Below are 22,336 nucleotides of genomic sequence, written 5' to 3' on the forward strand. Positions count from 1 at the left end.
CCCCTGGAAGTCCAGAGACAGAGATGCTAAGACAGAACCTGGATGTCTCCTGTTACCACTGACTCCCTCTTCACCCCAAAGTGCCCAGCTCAGCCAAAGACATCAGATCTTCCCATCCTTGCCCATAGCAGAGTTGAGCGCACAGATCTGAACAGCAAGGGTGAAGCAAACCCACGCTGTTGGCAGCAAGCCTGCAGCCCTCCCATAGCTCACAGCCAGGGAGGGACACTGGGACCTGGTCATCTAGTCCTGGCAAGCTAGATCCATGCTGTCAAGCTGCCCCAGATGACAGCTGGCTGTGGCTAGTGCAGGGCAGCTGGGCCAAGCCAAGCAGGGCAGAGGAGCAGCGATCCCACCATCTCTGTGTCCTTGCAGCCTTCTGAGAGGGCATCAGGAGAGACGAGACCCAACAGGTGCTCCCAGACCTGAGTGCCTTCAGGGAGCATCACTGCCCCAGCCATGTCTGTTCCCATCCCATGGAGACAGTACACAGCTCAAGCAGAGGCGTTTGTGTACTGGGATAACAGGCACACATATTATATGTACTTCTTTAATCTTTTCTGTTTCATAAGATTCTCAATAGCACCTAAAGTATTCATAAACTGTATTTTTGCTTGCAGACTGTACAAATACCCAACGGGACAATGCAGGGGATCCCAGGAACATGGCAATAGTGGTAATCCCCGGTGTCTGGCTCCTACTGTCCCAATGAGTTGTTTCACACCAGTACATCTGGGAACCTGCCCAGCCTCTCTGCAACAGAGCTGTGGGTTGGATGTTGATGTCCGCTGAACACACTTACCTTGAAAACGTTCCCATCCGGTCCACGTTTGCCAGGTCCCCACCATCTTTCATTCATTTCCCTCTTTTGAAAGCTTCACGTCACTCCGCTCGCCAGCAGCCCAGCCCAGTTGCCCATTCCCACCTGCCCAGCTATGCCCTGCTGCCCAAGCTCCACCACCTGAGCAAGTAAACCACGTGCTCCCGGGTCTGCCTTGTTCTCACCCCATAGATGATGGGGTTGAGCATGGGCGGCACCACAACGTAGAGGTTGGCCAGGAAGACGAGGACATGCTGAGGAATACGTTGCCCAAAGCGGTGTGCTAGGAAGGAGAAGAAGGCCGGTGTGTAAAACAAGGCAATGACACAGGGGTGGGAGCCAGAGGTGTGCAGAGCCTTGGGGAGGCGCACAGGGATGGCAGGCCCCTGAGGCACCTGAAGATCAGCACGTAAGAGACAGCAATGGAGGTGGCATCCACACCAGCTGAAAGGAAGCCAGCAACTACGCCATACCAGATGTTGACAGAGATGTCAGCGCAGGCCAGACAGGCCACGCCAATGTGCTCACAGTAGGTGTGGGGCATGACGTTGTGGCTGCAGTAAGGCAGCCGCTTCAGGAGGAAGACAGTGGGGAACACGATGCAGAAACTCCTAATTAAAGCTGCCACACCAACTTTCCTCATGATGGAGCGCGTCAGGATGGCCACGTATCGCAGGGGGTCACAAACGGCAATGCACCAATCAAAGGCCACCGCCAGTAAAACAGCCAACTCTGCCACAAAAATGAAATAGATGGAGAACATCTGCGGCAGGCAGCCACTGAAAGAGATTTGGGTGGACAGAGACCAGAGGACACTGAGAGTTTTGGGCACGGTGGCAGTGGACAGCAGCAGGTCGCACACTGCCAGCATGCACAGGAAGACGTATGTGTGCTTGTGGAGGCTGCGCTCCTCCACAATGGTGACCAGCAGGAGCAGAGTACATCATACAGATGGGGATGGAGATCCAGGTGTGAGACTTCTCCATCCCAGGTATCCCCACCAAGATGAAGAATGTAGGACGGGATCCCGACAGGTTGGGTGCTGACATGACTTGATACAACACTTCACATTGTTTCTTGCTTGCAGGAGCTGTGTAATGGTAGAAAGAAAAGCTCTAAGAGCAGCTGAACTATGCCTGGGATACAACAGGGAGCTGGGCTCATGATTAGCATTGCTCATGGCACAGACACTTAAACTTCTCAAGAACATTTTATCTGCGAGTGTTAAATATTGGGCAATTTGCTCTATCACTGTGCCCCTCCACTATTCAGGTCCCCTTATCTCAGGTAGGTACTGTGATTTCTGCTGCTTGAGTCTTTGAAATAAGGAGAATCTTCTACCTGCAAGTGCCTGCAGCTGCCGGGAACTAGAGCAAAATATACAGGAGATTCACGCTTGAAACAGTGATCGCATAAATGCTTCTCTGGTTGACATATTTGGATGAGACCATCATTTATGCCACAACTGAGGAATCTCCAGGGTTGGAAATATATTACGGAAAATTCTCTCTTCTCCCATGACTGCCACAAAGAAGGCATGTGCATTACTCATCCTGCTCTGGGGTACACAGCTTTCGTGACTCAGAGCTGTCTGAAAGCTGCCTACAAAATCAGGACACAAGGAGCTTGGTCCAGTCCTGTCCTTGGGACTTTGCCTGCCCATACAAACCTCTACAAAAAGTCTGTCTCTGTAACTGTGTGTGGGCTCGCTCCATTGAGAGCAAGGCGAGTGAAAGGCAGGGGAGACCCCCTTCATCCCAAAAGCTCTGCTTCATAAGAGCCCAGATAGCAGTGTCCAATCACCCAGGTATCTGGAGAAATTCTCTTGTCAGATATGCAAAGAGACAAAATTAAAAGCCACCAGCAGCAGGGCACTATCAAAATGTCCAGGGCCTAGAGGGGGATTTACAGTGCCATAAGGAGTAACGAGCTGTGTATCAGGAGCTGCCACCTTGTGCATTATGTCCACAGAGCATGAACCAGGGCTCTGAGCTGCTGCTGGATTGCCAGGTGCTGTTGGGCCAGTGTAAAATAAATAATGAAACCCTCTGAACTCCCTGGCACTGGGGACTACTGTTTTAGAGAATATGGAAAATTTACAGGTAAACTTCTGTCCTAGCTCCCACCCAGTGCACTCTAAGTATTAGAAGAACACAAGTCCATTCTTGCTCCAAGTGAAATCCCTTTACAGAATCACAGAATCCCTAAGGTTGGAAAGGACCTTCAAGATCATCAAGTCCAACCATTAATCCAGCGCCACCATGCCCCCTAAACTATGTCCTGAAGCACCACATCCACACGTTTTTTGAACACTTCCAGAGATGGCGACTCCACCACCTCCTTGGGCAGCCTGTTCCAATGCTTGACCACCCACTCAGTGAAGAAATTTTCCCTAATATCCAATCTAAACCTCCCCTGGCGCAACTTGAGGCCATTTCCTCTCGTCCTATCACTAGTTACTTGGGAGAAGAGACCAACACCCTCGTCGCCACAACCCCCTTTCAGGTAGTTGTAGAGAGCGATAAGGTCTCCCCTCAGCCTCCTCTTCTTCAGACTAAACAACCCCAGTTCCCTCAGCCGCTCTTCATCAGACTTGTGCTCCAGACCCCTCACCAGCTTCGTTGCCCTTCTCTGGACACGCTCCAGCACCTCAATGTCCTTCTTGTAGTGAGAGGCCCAACACTGAACACAGGATTCAAGCTGCAGCCTCACCAGTGCCAGGTACAGGGGCACAATCACTTCCCTACTCCTGCTGGCCACACTAGTGCGGATACAGGCCAGGACACTGTTGGCCTCCTTGGCCACCTGGGCACACTGCCGGCTCCCCAGGTCCCTTTCTGCCGGGTAGCTCTCCAGCCACTCCTCCCCAAGCCTGTAGCGTTGCATGGGGTTGTTGTGGCCTTAGTGCAGGACCCGGCACTTGGCCTTATTAAACCTCGTACAGTTGACCTCTGCCCATCAATCCAGCCTGTGCAGATCCCTCTGCAGAGCCCTCCTACCCTCCAGCAGATCAACACTTCCACCCAATTTGGTGTCATCTGCAAACTTACTGAGGGGGCACTCGACCCCCTCATCCAGATCATCGATAAAGATATTGAACAAGACCGGCCCCAGAACCGAGCCCTGGGGAACACCGCATGTGACTGGCCGCCAGCCAAATTTAACACCATTCACCACAACTCTCCGGGCTCGGCCATCCAGCCAGTTCTTTACCCAGCGAAGAGTAAACCTGTCTAAGCCACGAGCCGCCAGTTTCCCCAGGAGAATGCTGTGGGAGATGCTGTCAAAGGCTTTACTAAAGTCCGGGTAGACAACATCCACAGCCCTTCCCTCATCCACTGGGCGGGTCACCTGGTCGTAGAAGGAGATCAGGTTCGTCAATCAGGACCTGCCTTTCATGAACCCATGCTGGCTGCTCCTGATCCCTTGGTTGTCCTGCAGATGCCCTGTGAGCACCCTCAAGATGAACCGCTCCATGATCTTCCCCGGTACAGAGGTCAGGCTGACAGGCCTGTAGTTCCCAGGATCCTCCTTCCGGCCTTTCTTGTAGATGGGTGTCACATTGGCAATCCTCCACTTGTCTGGGACCTCCCCTGTTAACCAGGACTGCTGATAAATGATGGAGCGTGGCTTGGCAAGCTCCTCCGCCAGCTCTCTCAGTACTCTCGGGTGGATCCCATCAGACCCCATAGACTTGTGGGTGTCCAGGTGGCTTAACAGGTCCTTAACTGCTTCCTCCTGGATTATGGGGGGTTATTGTGCTCTCCATCCCCATCTTCCAGCTCAGGGGGCTGAATACCCTGCGGATACCTGGTCTGGCTATTAAAGACTGAGACAAAGAAGGCATTAAGTACCTCAACCTTGTCCTCGACCTTGGAGACAATGTTCCCCACTATATCCAGTAAGCGATGAGGATTCTCCTTGCCTCTCTTTTTGTTGTTAATATATTTGTAGAAGCATTTTTTATTATCCTTTACAACTGTGGCCAGACTGAGGTCTAGCTGGGCTTTTGCCTTTCTAATTTTGTCCCTGCTTGACCTAATGAGATCCTTGTACTCTTCATGAGTTGCCTGCCCCTTCTTCCAGAGGTGATAAACTCTCCTCTTTTCCCTGAGTCCCAGCAGAAGCTCCCTGTTCAGCCAGGCCGGTCGCCTTCCCCGCCAGCTCTTCTTATGGCACATGGGGACCACCTGCTCCTGCGCCTTTGAGATTTCCTTCTTGAAGACTGTCCAGCCTTCCTGGACCCCTTTGTCCTTCAGGACTGTCTCCCAAGGGACTCTCTCAACCAGTGACCTGAACAGGCCAAAGTCTGCCCTCCGGAAGTCCATGGTAGCAGTTTTGCTGACCCCTTTCCTTACTTCGCTCACAACTGAGAATTCTATCATGTCATGGTCGCTAAGCCCGAGACGGCCTCCGACCACCACATCTCTCACCAGTCCTTCTCTGTTTGTAAACAGCAGGTCCAGCGAGGCACCTCCCCGGGTGGGCCCACTCACCAGCTGCGTCAGGAAGTTATCCTCCACACACTCCAGGAACCTCCCAGATTGTTTCCTCTCTGCTGTGTTACACTTCCAGCGGATGTCCAGTAGATTGAAGTCCCCCACAAGAACAGGGCCAGCGAATGCGAGACTTCTGCCAGTCACTTATAGAATGTCTCATCTGTCTCTTCGTCCTGGCTGGGTGGCCTGTAACAGACTCCCAGCAGGATACCTGCCTCATTGGTCTTCCCCCTCATCCTTACCCACAAGCACTCTACTTGGTCTTCACAATCTTCGATTTCTATGCAACCAAAACACTCCCTAACATACAGAGCCACCCCACCGCCTCTCCTTCCCTGCCTATCCCTTCGGAAGAGCTTATAGCCATCCATTGCAGCACTCCAGTCATGAGAAGCATCCCACCATGTTTCTGTGATGGCAACTACATCATAGCTGTCTCCCTGCACAATGGCTTCCAGCTCCTCCTGTTTGGTGCCCAGGCTGCGTGCATTGGTGTAGATGCACTTGAGCTGGGCTATCGATTTCAACTCCAGCACGCCCGGTTTTATCCCCTCCCCGCTTCAAGTCTAGTTTAAAGCCCTCTCAATGAGGCCTGCCAGCTCATGAGCAAGAATCCTTTTGCCCCTTGGAGACAGTTGCACTCCGTCAGCTGCAAGGAGGCCCGGTGCCGTGTAAACTGCCCCGTGGTCAAAAAAACCCGAATTCTGACGATGGCACCAGCCCCTGAGCCATGTGTTGATCAGGTGTGCTTTCCTGTTCCTTTCAGCGTTCTTCCCTGTCACTGAAGGGATTGATGAAAACACTACCTGTGCTCCTGCTCCATCGACCAGTCGCCCCAGTGCTCTCAAGTCCTTTTTGACTGCCTTTGGGCTTCTTAGTGCATCCACTATGTCTGGAAGAACTGAACAGGAGGAGCACACTACTTCCACGCCCTTGCGAAACGCGTTGCCCAGTGCAGGGAGTTTGGGATAACGCAGCCAAAACTGCCGCCAGAAAATGTTTACGTATCTATGGCGGTGGCATCGCACCATAAATCCTGCATGGACCTCTCCCTACCTCTCTAATGCATCTCTACCTCACCAAACCCAATTGAAACAACAGGGCCATGACCCAGCCAACTCACCCACCTCCCGTGCCAGCAGTGGGATCCATCTGGGATGGAGCCTGAGCCAGGGGTTCTTATACTGCGTCCGGAGAATGCCCTGGGGCCGCATAGGGCACCCATGGTGGGGCTCATACCCTGAGCAGGGGGCAAAGAGCATCAGGGAGGCCACCACTTCATTTTCTCTGGGTATTCCTACAATTGTGTTAATTGGATGGGGATTGCAGAAGCCCTGCAGACCTTCAGGTTGTCCCCAAAGCAACCTCGGCAGATCCTCACCACCCCATCACTCATCACCACCCTGATCACAGTAACTTCTGCAAAATTCATTGCCTGGCCCTGGATCCCAAAGGGGTTCCCAGGACTGTGCATGAGCCCGCCTGGGGCAAGCAGGGACCTGTAAATCAAGTGTGAGTTTTAGCCTCACCCTTGCCCTAGACTGAAAGTGCTTTGGGACCCGTTTTAGGTTTTTGTGAGGCAGGATGGAGAGGAATTTGGGAGCTCTGAGATAGAAATCTGCAGATATTCCTGCTATAAACCTTTTACCTGATTTTGTCCTCATTTCTGATTTTAGAAGAGAGCAATGTATTTATTGTATTACTGTTCCTCCTCTAGAAACCTGCAGAGGCCCTGAGCAGACTGTGTAGCGGGGTCAGGGGAACTGCAGTCAGCAGCTTTCCAACTGCCATGACCCCTTGGTCATGGTCCCTTTATCAGGGACCTTTGGGGACCAGCAGGGACCTCTAACACTTAAGAGAAAACCCACCCACCAATAACTCCATCCCGGCTCCAGACTTACCATCTCATTTTAGGCAGGACAGCTTGCAAGGATGTATTATTTATTATCTGCCTGTCTGCGCAGTGGGGATTTTTATTAATAAACTAACATTTGCTAAGACATTATGATGATGGAGGTGAGATGAAGTAAAATCATTAAGCTTTGCTACTCCAATTTATTACCCACAGACCTCTGAAGAAGAACAATTAACAAAGCACCATTGTTCGTACACAGCAATAAAAAAGAATGGAAATGTGGTACTTTAACTTGGAACACTCAAGGCTTTCTACATGATGAAAGCCGCCCTTGTCTCTGTCCATTCAGCAAAGCATTCGAACACAGCTGAAGAGCATTTTCCTTTAAAGCATATGCTTGGAGCTTGACTCAGCACAAACCTGAAGCATGATCTCCACTTCAGGCACAGGCTTGACTCCTTCTCTGTACACATAAGCACAAAAAGCTGCCCACTCATTCTCTGAGGACAGAGGACTGTTTCTTACAGTGACTTCTGCTTATCTCCCAAGGTTTTTGAGATTTCATTTACTTTTTGCATGTGCTATGTGGATACCATGAAAAAAAAAAGAAAAACAACAAACGAGAAGGCTCCGGGTAGACCTTATTGCAGTCTGACAGGACTTCAAGGGGGCTTAGAAGAAAGATGGGGACAGACTTTTTAGCAGGGCCTGTTGCGATAGGACAAGGAGTAACGGTTTTAAACTAAAAGAGGGGAGATTCAGACTAGATCAAAAGCAGAAATGTTTCACAATGAGGGTGGTGAAACCCTGGCCCAGGTTGCCCAGAGAAGTGGTGGATGCCTCATCCCTGGAAACACCCCAGGTCAGGTTGGACGGGGCTCTGAGTAACCTGCTCGAGTTGGGGATGTCCCTGCTCATGGCAAGGGGTTGGAGTAGATGGCCTTGGAAGGTCCCTTCCCACCCAAAGATTCTATGATTCTATGAAAATCCCTTCCTCTTCCCCAGGAAAGGGTCTCTGCAATCCACACACGCTTACAAATAGCCTACCACACCAACTGAGCTAGGAAAAAAAATAGGTCTTTCAAGAGTGGGAAATTAAATACAAAGTGCAGAAGTTCTGGTTTCACATCTCGTGTGAGTTATTAAGCTAACATTTTAACCATATTAGAAATATAAATCTTCCTGATCAGCTGGCTAATATCTCATTATGCATGCCCCTTTGGACATTAATTGCTAAGTTAGTGACTCATTGACTCAGGGACATTTCACTGTACAGTTTGCTCCCTGACCCAGCCGCCCCATCCATCCAAGGAGCAGAGCAGCGCAGGGGCTGTGAGTTTAAAACTGCCTCCTCAGTTCTATAAAACTGTTCTTGGAAACCCAGAGAAGCAGAAGGATCCATGAAACGCACTCATCTGGTACAACGACACACAGCCCACCCCAACCAAGCTGGCTGCTAAAATGCAGGTGAAAATGTGTGTGCCTGCAGGAATGCATCATCCCCGAGAGAGGATCCCCCGAGTGCTGAGGACCACTCACTGGAGTAACCCCACGACAGGCGAAGTGCCGGTAGGTGAGTGCAGTAACGCGGCATGCAGTCCTGTTACTGCCATTCACTACCCATTTTCCATTATTCATACTCAGTTTGGAAGCAATTTGGAGGCAGGTCTTTTATTTTGCATTTGTGCAGCACCTGCCCGGGGAGATCCTACCTCCCACTACCTCCACGATGATGGCACAAGGCTCCTGGGCATTTATAAAAGGGTCCGTTCTCAGGACAATGCTCAGTCTCGTGCCACCTCTGAGCACACACACTCATTTTAGCTGCACTGCTGTTGTGCTCGAGTTAAGCAAGTGCTTAAGTTCATCACTGGGGAGAGGCCAAAGAGGGGAAGCAGTGAAGAAGGTGGCAGAAATAACCATGTGAGGTGAAGTGCCTAACAGAGACACCAGTAAACTGTATTGTTCTTTAATATTGACAAATTTAGATGGCAGCTCTGTTGTTACTAGAGCTGGCCAAAAGGCTTTCAGGAGAAATCTCTTCAGCAGTGGGTTGCTTTGTCAACGAGTTCTTGTTTTCAGGTAGGAAGGCAGGGCTGAAGGAGACCTTCTGAGTCGGCAGACGAGTCTCTTGCAGACACGAGCTGTCTCGCATCTCACCCCCGCCTCCAAATCTGCTGCAACCTCTGTGACAGCTGCTGTGTCAGGTACTCTGGGTCCTCCGTGCCCTGAAGACCTTAAAGCACCTATTTCAGTCAAAATGTTTATGTGCTGCCTATACAACTTGCTCTCCTGACACATTTTTGTCCTCACAGCTCCGTCTCCTATCAGAAATCATGCGGACTGCTCTGTGTAAATACTCTTTCTTTTTCTAAGAAAGCCAACACAAACACAAATGTTTTGAGGACATTAAAAAAATCCAGTGATATGAGCAGCTTTTGTAACCAGGTCTGTTATCTTCGCTGTTAAGCAAACACCTTTTAATGAACAGACTTTCATTTCCCCTGTGCCTGTCACAGGGTTCCTGCCTTTGATGAAATCAGGAAACAAACCAAAGAAAAAAAGAGATGTGTTGAAAGAGTTAAGAACTTTTGGGTTTTTTGATCTGAAATCATGACTCGTTCTTTCTCTTTTCTTTTGAGGTTGTAGCAGCGTTACTGGGATGACTGCAGCAGAGCAGGGTTTTGGTTGCTGTATCGGTGTCATCTCCTGCGTCACTCAGCTGCGAACAAGGCTGGTCGTCGCTCCTGCTCTCCTCCATCAGGGACGTTGGGCTTGACCGGCCCCAACCAGAGCCCGCAGCGATCCGCCGGCTCCCAGCCCCGATGCAGGGCACGACATTTCGTGGAGCCTGGAGCTGGGAAGAGCCGCTCCCCAGCATCTCCAGGGTCACCAGCCCCTCCAAAGGAGGCACCTCCAAGGTCCAGGCGTGCAGCAGCGGTTGTCTTCAAGGCAACATGAACACACGAAACCCTCCTTCAGGTCTCACAGCTGACACAGGGTCAGAGCATCCTGGCTCCTTGCTGTTAGAGCTGGACTGCAGAGCGTGAGCCTTCAGAAAGGGCTCCCTAATCGCTGCGGTCAAAAAACTCTGGCTGCTGCCTGGATGAGGAAGAGTTATACTGGCCAGACCTGAGGAAGCCCTCGGCTCAGGTGGGAACCAAAGAGCGCCCAGACCCCCGTTTCTCAGAGCAGTGTGTAAGAGAGAAATGCAGCTGACAGTCGGTATGATGCAGGGAGGAGAAGCAAGCTTCATCTCGGCATCCCACCCAGTAAAACACAAAGGAAGGCGAGAAGGAAAGGTCTCTGGGCTCTGGTGCATTCCCTCCCGTTCTTCATCCCAGAGCTGCTTCCCGCCATGGAAAGGAAACTGCCGCAGCTTGGAAGGATCCTGGTGGTTTAGTGCTCAACAAATTCTCGGAGCCGCCAGAGCCAGAGGAGCTCGGGGAGGGGCAGCAGTGGGGCCTCTTCAACCCTGCACATTAGCCAGACCGGGGCTGTGCGGGGAGCAGGCTCAGCTGCTGCCGGGACCGTGCTGCCCGACCTCCCTGGAGGATGTCACAGGACCTGCTGCAGACACCTCCGCTCCCTGCGGCTCTGAGCAAGCACCAAGGGCATCGCCTACTCACAGTCAACAGCAACTCACACCGCAGTTTTTGCAATGGGTTACAGAAGCCTTGGCATTTAACATGCCGTCAGCACGAGAAGATGGACTAGCCCCATCTGAGCGTGAGCTGTCCACCAAGCCCACTCTATGCAGAGCACTAGGCAAAAGGACCTTTGTGTTTTGGTGATGAGAGCTGGGCAGATGGGAGTGTTGCTGTGACTCTTCTGTGGGACTGAAAAGCTGCAGCCCTGTGGGAACAGCCCATTCCTGCTGTAGTCCAGGCTGCAGGAACCAGAAGGCTCCTGACAGGACTGTGACTGCTGGTGCTCGTGTCTCCACAGTCCTCCATATTACAATGACGCAACAAAAACTCACCTTGAAAGAGGTGCAGAGCACACTGACCTTCACAGAATCACAGAATCACTAAGGTTGGAAAGGACCTTCAAGATCATCAAGTCCAACCATTAACCCAGCACCACCATGTCCCCTAAACCACGTCCTGAAGCGCCACATCCACACATTTTTTGAACACTTCCAGATGGTGACCTTCCAGCAGGAGACCTGAAATTCTGGCAACCTTCCCCCTGAGGTCTCCAGTGCTGCCTCCACTCCCTTCTCCCGAGGGTCTTTACCTGGGACACTTTAGCCGTGCTGGCACTCACCACGCTGAGGTGGGAGTCTCTCCTCTTTCTGACCTTGCCACTCATGAGATTCACCGAAGTGGATGCAACAAATGAGTTTACTCTGACAGCCTGCATTGCTGCCTTTGCTGAGCAAGGGAGAGGTAAGGAAAAAGGCTCCCCTAGCTGGCCAGATTGATGATGAACTTATACTCAGACTGCGTTCGAATGCACAGAACTGTCCCTGCTGCTCCTCCAGCAGTATCTAGCACTCGCTCTTCATGTTTGCACTGCCTTTCACAACTGTCTGAGGCAGATTGCCACTGACTTCAGGTAGAACAAGGTATTATTCATGCAAGTGGTACATACACCAATGAGAGGAACAAGAAAAAGTTCAACAAAGCTGTTTCGGTGTTGGAGGATAAATCAAATGTACAGCAACTAAGTGGTGGGCAATCAGACAGCTGTATGGGCAGAAAAGGGTCTTGAGGGGCAATGTACTTCACACTGAGCACTGCTCAGCAGTGCAGTGTTTTAGCAAAGACAGAAAGCATCCCTGTGGGACATGTAGGATGTAGGTGACCTTTGCCCCTTTGCACTCCACTCTACAGGCTTGAATTCAGTTTTAGACATCGTTGTTTAAGGGATATGTTTTCCTTAAACACAGGACAATAAAGCCTTTCCTGACCTCACAGGGCTCTTCAGCAGGTAAACACCTTCGGCAGCAAGAGATGCAAGGGTCCCTCAGCAATGCAAGCTATACCCGTGAAGACAGGAGGATAGACCATCATCTGTGCCGTGGTAAACAGCACTTTGCCCATCCAGCTATGGTTCGTGTACCAGGCTCCGGTCTGATGACCGACGAGGCATTCACGGTCTAGGCACTGAGATAACAAGCGAAGGAACAAACAGAAACAAAGCTGTAGGACAGCAAACAAAATCAGCAGCAGTAGGTGATGGTAAATCAGCAGGCAGAAGAGCCTTGATGCTCCTTAGCTGAATTCTGCCCCAGTCTCTGCTAGATGGACCATTCAGGGGAAGCATCTCCAACTGGTTTCTGTTAGAAATGAAGGGGCTGATGACCCAAGCCCATGTTTCCAGAAATCCCACCACCCTCAGCTTCTCTTGAACCTCATGGGCAAACCTGTTTCTCCAGGATGAGAAGTGCTGCAGTGCTTGGTGCTGCTTTCCAGATCCTGTCCCGTGTCCCCCGTCCCTCCAGCAGCACTCAGCACCTGCTTCCCCAGCTGGGGCAGGGGCACTCCCCTGTGGGGCAGAAGAGGCGGACAACGCGCTCCCGGATCTGCCTTGTCCTCACCCCATACACAATGGGGTTGAGCATTGGCGGGACCACGACATAGAGGTTGGCTAGGAGGATGTGAACGTGACTCGGAATGTGGTGGCCAAACCGATGCGTGAGAAAGGAGAAAAAGGCAGGCACGTAGAACATGAGGATCACGCAGAGATGGGAGCCGCAAGTGCTCAGAGTTTTGAGACGGGCCTCCGGGGACGGGAGCCGAAAGACCGCCCTCAGGATCAGAGCATAAGAGACAGCGATGAGCACAACGTCCAGTCCGGAGGAGAGAAGAGCCGTTGTCAGCCCATACCAGACGTTGGCTTTTATGTCGGCGCAGGCCAGGCGGGCGATGCCCATGTGCTCGCAGTAGGTGTGGGGCATGACGTTGTGTCCACAGTATGGCAGCCGCTTGAGGAGGAAGATGGGTGGGAACATGATGCAGAACCCCCGGACAACGGCAGTCACAGCTATTTTCCCAATCACTGAGGGGGTTAAGGTTGAAGAGTACCGCAGCGGGTCGCAGACAGCCACATACCGGTCGAACGCCATCGCCAGCAGAACGGACGATTCCACAATGAAGCTGAAATGGGTGAAGAACATCTGTGTAATACAAGCATCGAAGGAAATTTCCCTGGCACTGAACCAGAAGATCGCCAGCATTTTGGGCACTGTTGTGGTCGAAAGCATGAGGTCAGCAACAGCCAGCATAGCAAGGAAGAGGTACATGGGCTCATGGAGGCTCCTGTCCGTGATGATGACAAAGAGGAGGACAGAGTTACCAAACACCGCAGTGATGTACATCAGACAGAAGGGGACGGAAATCCAGATGTGGGACTTCTCCATGCCCGGGATGCCTGTCAGGACAAAGGTGATAGGATCGAAGCTGCTTTCATTGAGCTCATACATGGTGCTTCAGTGCCCGGTGTCAGCCTGATTCTGCTCTGTGCAAGAAAGACAAGGCATAAATAACACCTGATGAGTCTGGTATTAATCCATGACCACTTACATATGTGAACAAATCGGTGCATACAACATCCTACTTGCAACTGCCTTCCAATCTGAGCAATTTCTGAAGGCTGAGGGCTTGACTTGCTGTGTTTTGCTGTACAAAGGCATCTACTAATTCTTTTCTAACAACTCTTACAAACTGTGTCTCTAAGAAAAACATCGTCTCCGTCCCTCCATATGTGCTAAAAAACAGGCCAGGTTCTTTTCTATTTCTGCTTTATCCACTGTCATAAAAAGTCTTGTAAAAGTCATAATTACTTGCCTTGTTGATGTTGGTGGGCTCTATATCTGTGTGCACCTGGAAAGCCATGTGTCTTTGTTAGGACTGTGTGTTTCTTCAGGAAGTTGCAATAACACAATATCTTGCTCTGTTCAGATCAGTGACCAGTTCATTTCTGAGAGCTCCTTGTACAAACTATTAAGATAGGAATAAAAACTGTACCAGTACCAACACTAATAAGTGTCTTGGATGTGGCTGACATTCAAGTACTAACTCTGAAGGTTGTGACCACCCCTGAAACTTCTGCTGAACATGTTATTCCCTGTAATTCCACCTGTATAAACATGTTCACCTGTTTGCAAACACCGCAAAATGCCTTTTGTGCCTCTTCCCCATCCCACGGGGATTTCAGAGACCCAAACAGTGGCAAACACCAGCAAACACCAAGGGTAAAAAAAGGAGAGCTAGGCTGGACTTTCAGCCTGTGCCCAGACTTTCTGAATGACCTGGAGCAAGCCTCTTACCTGGCAGATTCCCTGTCTTTTCCTTCATTCCTTTTCCTCTCCTTCATAAAGAGGGGCAAAGACATGGTGGGCTGCACACCGTGATCTTTGGACAAAAGAAATGCTGGCCCAAAATGCAAAGCAACAAGTGCTATCAGGGCAGCCAAGTCACGGTAATGCTCTGGAGAGAGACCCCGAGTGCTGACTTCTGCACCAGTGCTCAGCCAACACAGGACCTTCCCAGCCTCTGAGCTCAACCTCCTGCAGTTCTCCCAGTTTGCAAGGTGTCGGGGTAACCTGAACACAGGGCACAGTCCCATGAAGGGCTGATTGGCCGCAGGGTATTTTCGCAGGTTTGAATAATGCAAACAAGCCAAGCCTGCAGAGTCCTCTGTGGACCCTTCGCCATGACAAGGGCTTGGAGGAGAAGGAATGATGCAGGACTGCTGGTTTTATGTGCTTCCCCCCCATTTTGCCCCTGTTTGTAGCCCCACCCTATGTACCATATTCTAGAAAAAGCCAAGACCACGGTTGGGATGTGGGAAAATTAGTTTGATTTGGGCCAAAGCTAAACCTTCGTTCTTCAGACCTGCTTGCAGCCTGGTTTATTTTTATTGCAAACTGCTGGTATCTAAGTGCGAGACATGTTTGCATTTCTAAGTGTTTCCATTAAGAAGGATTCTTGTCCTCTATGAAGCAGTGGATCTGTGAACCTCTATGTCCAGTGAAAACATCAATCAGTATAGAAAACATCTTCAGCTCACCACAAATATTTATCCAATTATCTCTTCCACTTTTAAAACCATGTAATTCAACAGAGGTGACTGTAAATTAAATAAAAATGATAATTGTAAATTAAATCAGCCTGGGAACATTCGCAAGGCACCAATGCCAGCCGGTGCCTGACTGCATATGGTTTACAAAGCAATCCAGCAAAACTTTACACCCCCACTTCTCAGCGATATGGAAATATATTTCTCTCACACGCTGCTGTTCTTCCTCTCATTCTTTTCAAACAAGAAAGCATTGCCCCAAACACCAGTGTTCAATACAAAACGACTCACCAAGGGCCAGCCCCAAGGAGGAACGAGGAACCGCAGCCCTGATCGGTGCAGAGCTGCAGGGGAGTGCAAATCCCTGCCTGCTGCCGAGGGCCAGGGATATTAATCCGTCCCCCTCCTGAATCTCAGGAGGAACATCAGCCTGTTGACTTGTGGAAGTTTAAATTGCTAGTGCATTAAAGATTAACAGCAGTTAACACTCCCAGGTGAGTCAATACATTTCCTGCTTTTCCGTCATTTGCATTGCAAGTGTTTTTACTCTGTCCCTGCCTGGGCACCGGCTTCGTCTCCTGACGTGCGAGGACTGGAGCGGGAGACGGGCACGGCACGCTGCCCCAGCAGCACTCCCGGGCTCCAGAGGAGCATCGCTGGTATCGGCGAGTGTCTGATCCCCCACGGGGTGAAAATTGCTCTGTTATACTGGTGGAACCTCCCGAAACGGCTCCCGTGTTTCGCTCACGTTGCTGTGTGCCTCTGTGGAGGGGGTCCTCTGCCTGCCCGACTCCAGCCCATGGTCAATGATCTACAAATAACAAAGCCTGCGAGTGGCTGCGAGCGCAAAGCTGCCTTGAGAAGGCTGCGGAGATTTCTACCCAGATTGAACTGCTAGTCTGAACTGGCATCAGCTGGAAAACAGAAACACCACAGTTGCGTAATCTATAATATACTGTTATTGCAAAATAATTTTTGCACTACATGATGGTGGCAAAAAACCCAAACAATAGCTCTGTCTGTTCAAAGGATGCAAAAAATGAATTAAAAGCTGATCTGAAAATACTTTGCCTGCAATCAACATGTTGAAGATCCATCAATGCAGCAGATGAAATGGTCTGAATACATGGAACTGTATGAATTAATGATTTTTTTTTTATCCCTGGACCAAATCAAAATAACTGAAAGTAATTGCATTTTTTCTGAGGAAACAATGGAGTATGAATTCTATATGACTTGGCCTGCAATGAAATGTTCATCATTTAGTGGTTTCTTGTTTTGTTTCAGTGCTGTAGTGCCTCAGGTTCAGAAATAATATGTAACCAATGCAGGCAGACAGAAAAGAGATTCCTCTCTGGTTTTTTTGGAGTCATATATAAATATGGACTGTCTCCCTCCGCCAAACCGCCCTGCCCTCCCCATCGTGTGCTGAGCCCTCACTGCCGGAGCTCCAGATTTTATCTACCCGGAAAACACCCAGCGAGTTTTTGGATGCTGCTTATGCCGTTAGTAACAGCAATCACAGCCGGTCCTGCCCACGTCCCTGCCAATATGTTTGCTACGGAAGGTGGGTTTGCCTCTGAAATGTTGCAGTAATTCCCCATTTAACATCTGCTGCCGGAGAGAGGCCAGACCCCGGCAGCACCCGCTGGGACGGGCAGGGAGGACACGCGGGCACGCCGGCTCTGGGGGCTGCCCGCGCCCCCGGGCGGCCGACGCCAGCCCAGGGGGACGGACCCCGGTGCCCCGTCGGGGCTTGGGCGCCCCTCGCTGCTGCAGCGGAGCCGGCAGGAGGAGACCTGCGGTGTGCAGCGCAGGGGCTGCAGGCGGGGACAAGGCGTGCGCGGGGGATCCGGCGCGGAGCCGCGGCGCGGGGGAGGCGGCGAAGCCCCAGGCAGGGCCCGCGCTCCGGCCGCGCCGGGCAGCGCCGCGGCAGCTGCAGACTGCGCCGGGAGCGCGCGGCAGCGGGACGGGACGCGCCCGCCCGTGGCGGGAGCCGGGAGCGCCGTCCCCTGCGGGCGTTGGCCTCGCACCTTACGCTTCCCTGTACGCTGATGCTGTCGTTCTGCCGTATGACGGACCCCGGCGCGCGGCGTTTGAGGGCATCACGAGGACGCTGGGTTTCTGTGGGAATGGTCCAACGCCCCTGAACATCTCAGTGTTTGCAGGATCCGGGACAAGTCTTCAGGAGGGCTCCAGGAAGCCCACCCATTTTCCGTCAGGCGGTCTGTTAATCACCCTCCCGTCAGAAAACGCCTCGTGCCTTGGCACCTGCGGGTGCCGCAGAACTTTCCAACCCACGTGGAAAGTTCATTTTATCAGTGCAGGGGTTTTAATTTCCTTTTCGTTTCTTTTGCTGTGGTTTCTGTGGAACAGAGCTGGCCCAAAGCCTTTCAGACCAAGGAAGAGCTGTTCCACTTCTCAGCTACTAGAAATGGGGGGCAATTTGGATTTCATAGGTTTTACCTCAGAGGGTATTTTTAAGAAAAGGTGGGGTACTCTTTAGCCACACACTAAGTAAAGAGGAAGCCGAAAATTCAGGTGTCTTCCCAAAATATGTCTCTCTCCCTACTGCTAGCAGGGCGTAACATGACTCAGGGGGACACCGCAAAAATATTAAAGCTACAGGTTAAAAATGTGTTCTTCTTGCCAAAATGCGTACAGGTAAGGGCAGACACTGGAAAAGAGAAGAGCCCGGCTTGCCCTCTGCACCGCAGGGACCCAGCAAACAGGGAGAACGTCCGAGCCGCCGCAGCACCTCGACAGAGGTTGCGGCTTGCCGCGCACAGTGCCAGCGAGGAGTTCCAGCCCCGGCAGGGCCCGCAGGCACAGCCGGCCCTCCCCGCAGCATGGCCCAGGCCGCCAGCGCATTCGCGTTTAAGCAGCTGCCCCACAGCCGGCGTGCTCCGGGCAGCACGCGCCCGACGGCTGCCAGCGCTGCAGGGGCTGAACTGCCGGCCCCACTGCAGGTACCTGGAAAGCCGTCCTTCACGCTGCGGTTACCGGTTGTCTGGAAAGGAGGAGGTGTGATCACAGCCTGCAAATGTGCAACAGATTACGGTGAACAGTCGGGGTGCCGCCCATCGGGGGGAGGCCAGAAACAACGAACAGGATCTGGGACCATCCGTTTACTGGGATCAGACACTGGGGAAATGTTAGGAAGTTAAATTCAGAGGTGAGCAACTTCCAGAGGGACTGGAGTCTGCCCTCTCTGGGGATTTAAAAATCAGGTTAGGCAAAGACTGATCACAATGGCATAAAATCGAAAGCAGAGACAAACACAAGTCAGAGGTGTCCACCCTGGAAACTTGCATTTTGGCTGCCAAAGTATGGGGAGGGGCAGAGAGACAAGTTCTCCGTGCCAGCCCCTCACCGTATCTGTTCGTCAACAACAGAATCAGTTCTGTTGTGGCACTTTCAGGGTGCTGCCCGATGAACCAACTCACCAAAAGCATGTGGGTGACCTTCAAGGCAGAGTCAGGCAGCACCACGATAGCACAGGCTGCAAGGTCTGTGGCCCAAAAAGCATCACCTGTGGGAGATGTGCACACCTCAGGCAATGGAGCCTTTCCCCTACACACAGTGGTGAAATCAGTGTAAACATCTGGGGAACAGCAGCAGAAAGCATCAGCGCAACCACACAACTGGACATGGTCACCACGATCCCCCGGAACTGGCTTGGCTTCTGACAGTGCTTTGGGGATTTATGGAAGTGAGGGCTGACACCCAAAGTGGGGCGACCTAAGTCAGTCCCTCGAAAGCCACAAGCAATGCGTGGCTGGGCTCCGGTCTGGCACAGCCTTGCCCCCGCGCTCCTGGCTGGAGGGGGTTGAGCAGTGCTGGGGGCTGCAGCAAGGCAGGTCCACCGGCATCCATGCCTTCTCCCGCGTGAGCGATGGAGCAGGGATGCACATCGTGTGGCTTTCTGGTTCCTCCACTCCAGTGACAGGACTGCAGGCAAGTGCACAGAAACCGCTGGGGCTGCCAGCCTGTAAATGCAGGTTCACACACCAGGCTGCAGGCAACATCATCTGAAGCTCGACGGCTGGCAGAGAAATAGGGCACGGTCAGGGAAGGAGCCGCCATCCGCAGTAGGAGAAGATGAACAGCTCCTGAAAGTGCTCATTTTCCTCCACTGGTGCCTGAAATGACTAGTTCAGGTAAAGGTATTTTAACTTGCGTGACGTTAATCTGTCTCAAACATTCACGTGCGTTTATGGAAGAAGGTTGTGTTTGCTTTCCAAGTTCTTGCCTAGAAAAATGACACCCCGACTTAGATCCTCTGTCACATATTTAAACAAACCACAGTTTTAAAGACCAAAGGGTTATCTTGCCAGCAGTAAATGGGAAATGTCTTCATTCCAGAAACTATTGGGCAGTCATTTATTTAATCTTTTTGAAATGTTTTAGTAGCTAAAGCATTTCTAATCAAGTGCAACAGTAACCTCATTTTACAGGGTAACTTGAATACTTCTTGCCTGCCATGTAAAATTATTTCATGTGAAACACTGGGGTTTTTAGTGTTCCCGTTATTTCTCTGAAATCTGGTATGGCAAATGATGGAACAAGGGAGTACACAACCTCTTCCCACTTCCTTAAATCTGCTTTGCTTTTCTTTTACTACAACCACCTGTCACAAGGACAGTGCAGGGCTGCATTGCACATCCAGCAGCAGCAAGGTCTCCTCCCAGCCTTATCTCTGCCGGCTGGCCTGCTCCCTCAGCCACGACGCGTCACTGCAGCTGGCTTCAGCCTCAATAATGCCAAATTAGTGGTTTTTTCACTCAGTTCTTAATATAATCGTTAAATGTCTTGCCCAGCAGGAGCCACAGAGTCTACAGCAACAGGAGAATTCAAAAAGAAGCTACAAAAAGTGGTTGTCTCCTGTGAACCGGTTCCTGATTAAAGCCCAGTGACCTGGCAGCCGAGACGGACAGAGGCATCCCGCACAGTGGGCACGGCAGACGAGAGGCTGCGCAGGGGGAGGGCTCACTGTGGGTGCTGCACCCCAGACTTGTCCCCCCCCAGACTCAGGACAGGGTCCCTGGGACGGGTCCTGGGCCCTGGCCCCCTCCAGCAGCACCTACTCTGGCATTTAAAGATATTTCTCTGTGTTCCTGACAAGGCAGATTCACAGTTTATGCACTTTCCCACACACATATCACTGGTGCAAATCTGCAACCAGGAGAAAACGTGCCTGAGGAACGCAGCTCCCGTTTTCAAGCATTTCCAGAAACCTGGAGACAAACCAGCCGCTTCCTTGCTCTGCACCTCCCGCTGTCACCAGACCCGTGCAGGGGTGCGAAGTGCTGCCAAGCCCAGGCTTCAGTCACTGCCCTGCTCCGCATCTCTCAGCGGCTGGGCTGTCAGCCCCGAGCCCGCATGTGGAGCTCGGTCCTCCTGGACGGACATGCTCAGCCGTGGGGGTGCACGGGGCTCCGGCGGCTGTGGCAGCCAGCGAGGGCACAGCAGAGATGAGCGGGTGGGATGCACACAGGCCGCCAGAGCCCAGGTCCATCTCCGCACTGAGCATCCCCACCGCCAAGCCTGGCTGGCACGGGAGCTTGGTGCTGCCTCCCCATCGCTGCACACAGCTGGACGCGCACATGCAGCGTTCGGGTGCCTCGGTCCTGCCTCTGTCCCCACCACTGGCTGCTGCCTCCACGAGGTCCCGTTTCTCACTGTGGGGTGGAACTGAAGGCTTGTCTGCAAGGATGTCCAGCTCATTAGTCCTGGAGGGGATTAGACACATTTTCTTGGCCAAAATGAGGCAGAAGCAGACTATAAGCACCTAGTGAGAATATGGGCAAATCAAAGGGAGGGGTGGGCAGGAGTCTACATTGCCATTTGGGAAATAAAGATCTTGGCACCACTTTGAGTGTGCTCTTGCTCTGACCCAGATGAGGGCCAGGGGTGCACAGGCAAATGCAGCTGGGCAATGGGGCATGGAGAGCGATGTTCCTGCGGAGAAGTTAACCTGGGGGGCTCAGACCCCTCACCCACTGCAGGCGTGCACCAACTGCCTCGTGAGATGGTCTGCAAACCACTGCAGGCTTGGTTTAGGCCACTTCTATGCAAGCCGATGGAGACGGCTCTGTGCTTGCTTCTCACCTCTTGGAAGGGAGCACAAAGGAGTACTGTGGCCAGATGGAAACTCTGCTAACTATAGTGCTCTGTGGGAACGCACTGTGAATATTTCCTGGCACTTTTTACCTAAAGAGCAACACGCAGATGGCAAGATACATGAACCGTGCTGGTGCTCCTGCCAAGCACAGACAAGGCTTCCACAGCATTACCGCTTCTGGGTTGCGGCTTGGTCTGGGGTGAAATCTCCCCTCATTCCTCCCAAATTTGTAGAGGGTCTGAGCAACCTCCCAGCTCATCACCTCCCCAGGCTGGTACTGCCAGAGACAGGCAGGCTTCACCCTGCAGAGAGAGACAGGAGTGTTCATGACTCTAGAGTGATTTAAAATGCAAGGATGTTATTATCTTCCACGGCTCTCGCAGCTCCCCTGGTACACAGAGCTTTGCACCAGCCGAGTGTGGCAAAGAGGTCATCAGCTGGTTTCAGGCTTGCGGTGAGCGGTGACCCATTCAGCCTTGCAAAACACCACTACAAGAGGGACGTGGCAGAGCCAGTGGCTGCCTGCGCTCCAACATTCTCCGTGGCACTGTGACGATGTGAAACAAAAGGTTTGCCTTTAAAATCCCCATCTCTTTGGTAGGGTCTTCCATGCAGGAAATGAGTGCAACCTGTTCATCGCCCCACTGACATGGGTTAGCATCAGAAAAGACAACACTCGAGCAGCGCCCTGCAACACCAGGGACACTGATCCCCCACCCCGGCCCCTCCAGCCCCATCCCTGCAGGGCCCTTTCCCCATCCCTCCTCCCCCAGAGCCAGGGAATGCTTCCCCACAGCTCCCCGGGGTAAGAAGGCAGTGGGAGCGGGAGGCCCTGGGCTTGCAGAAGGATCTAGGATCCCGGGAAGGCAATAGCTCTCTAACAATGCCCACAGTAGTCATGGAAAATTTCAATGGGAGCCATGCAAAGAATTAGAAAAATTTATTTTGTCTCTCTTTTTATGCATTGTGCATTTCAAAATGCATCATTTAGATTCCCCTCACTTCGCGCT

At 51.9% G+C, this 22,336-nt stretch overlaps 1 protein-coding gene and 1 pseudogene across 2 annotated transcripts; both read right to left on the reverse strand.

The window, feature by feature from the left end:
• Positions 1-933: 933 nt before the first annotated feature.
• LOC309417804 (olfactory receptor 52B2-like) lies at positions 934-1,869 on the reverse strand (annotated as a pseudogene). The gene has a single exon. The product of its transcript is annotated as an olfactory receptor 52B2-like (transcript).
• A 10,760-nt stretch (positions 1,870-12,629) lies between these two features.
• LOC309416635 (olfactory receptor 52B2-like) lies at positions 12,630-13,604 on the reverse strand (the record flags this gene model as incomplete). Its single annotated transcript, XM_082013964.1, has 1 exon — positions 12,630-13,604. The coding sequence occupies one exon, from the start codon at positions 13,602-13,604 to the stop codon at positions 12,630-12,632; it is 975 nt and encodes a 324-aa protein (XP_081870090.1).
• Between the last annotated feature and the right edge of the window lie 8,732 nt (positions 13,605-22,336).

Source organism: Phaethon aethereus (genome assembly GCF_964289735.1).
Source record: "Phaethon aethereus genome assembly, chromosome: 1".
NCBI lineage: Eukaryota > Metazoa > Chordata > Aves > Phaethontiformes > Phaethontidae > Phaethon > Phaethon aethereus.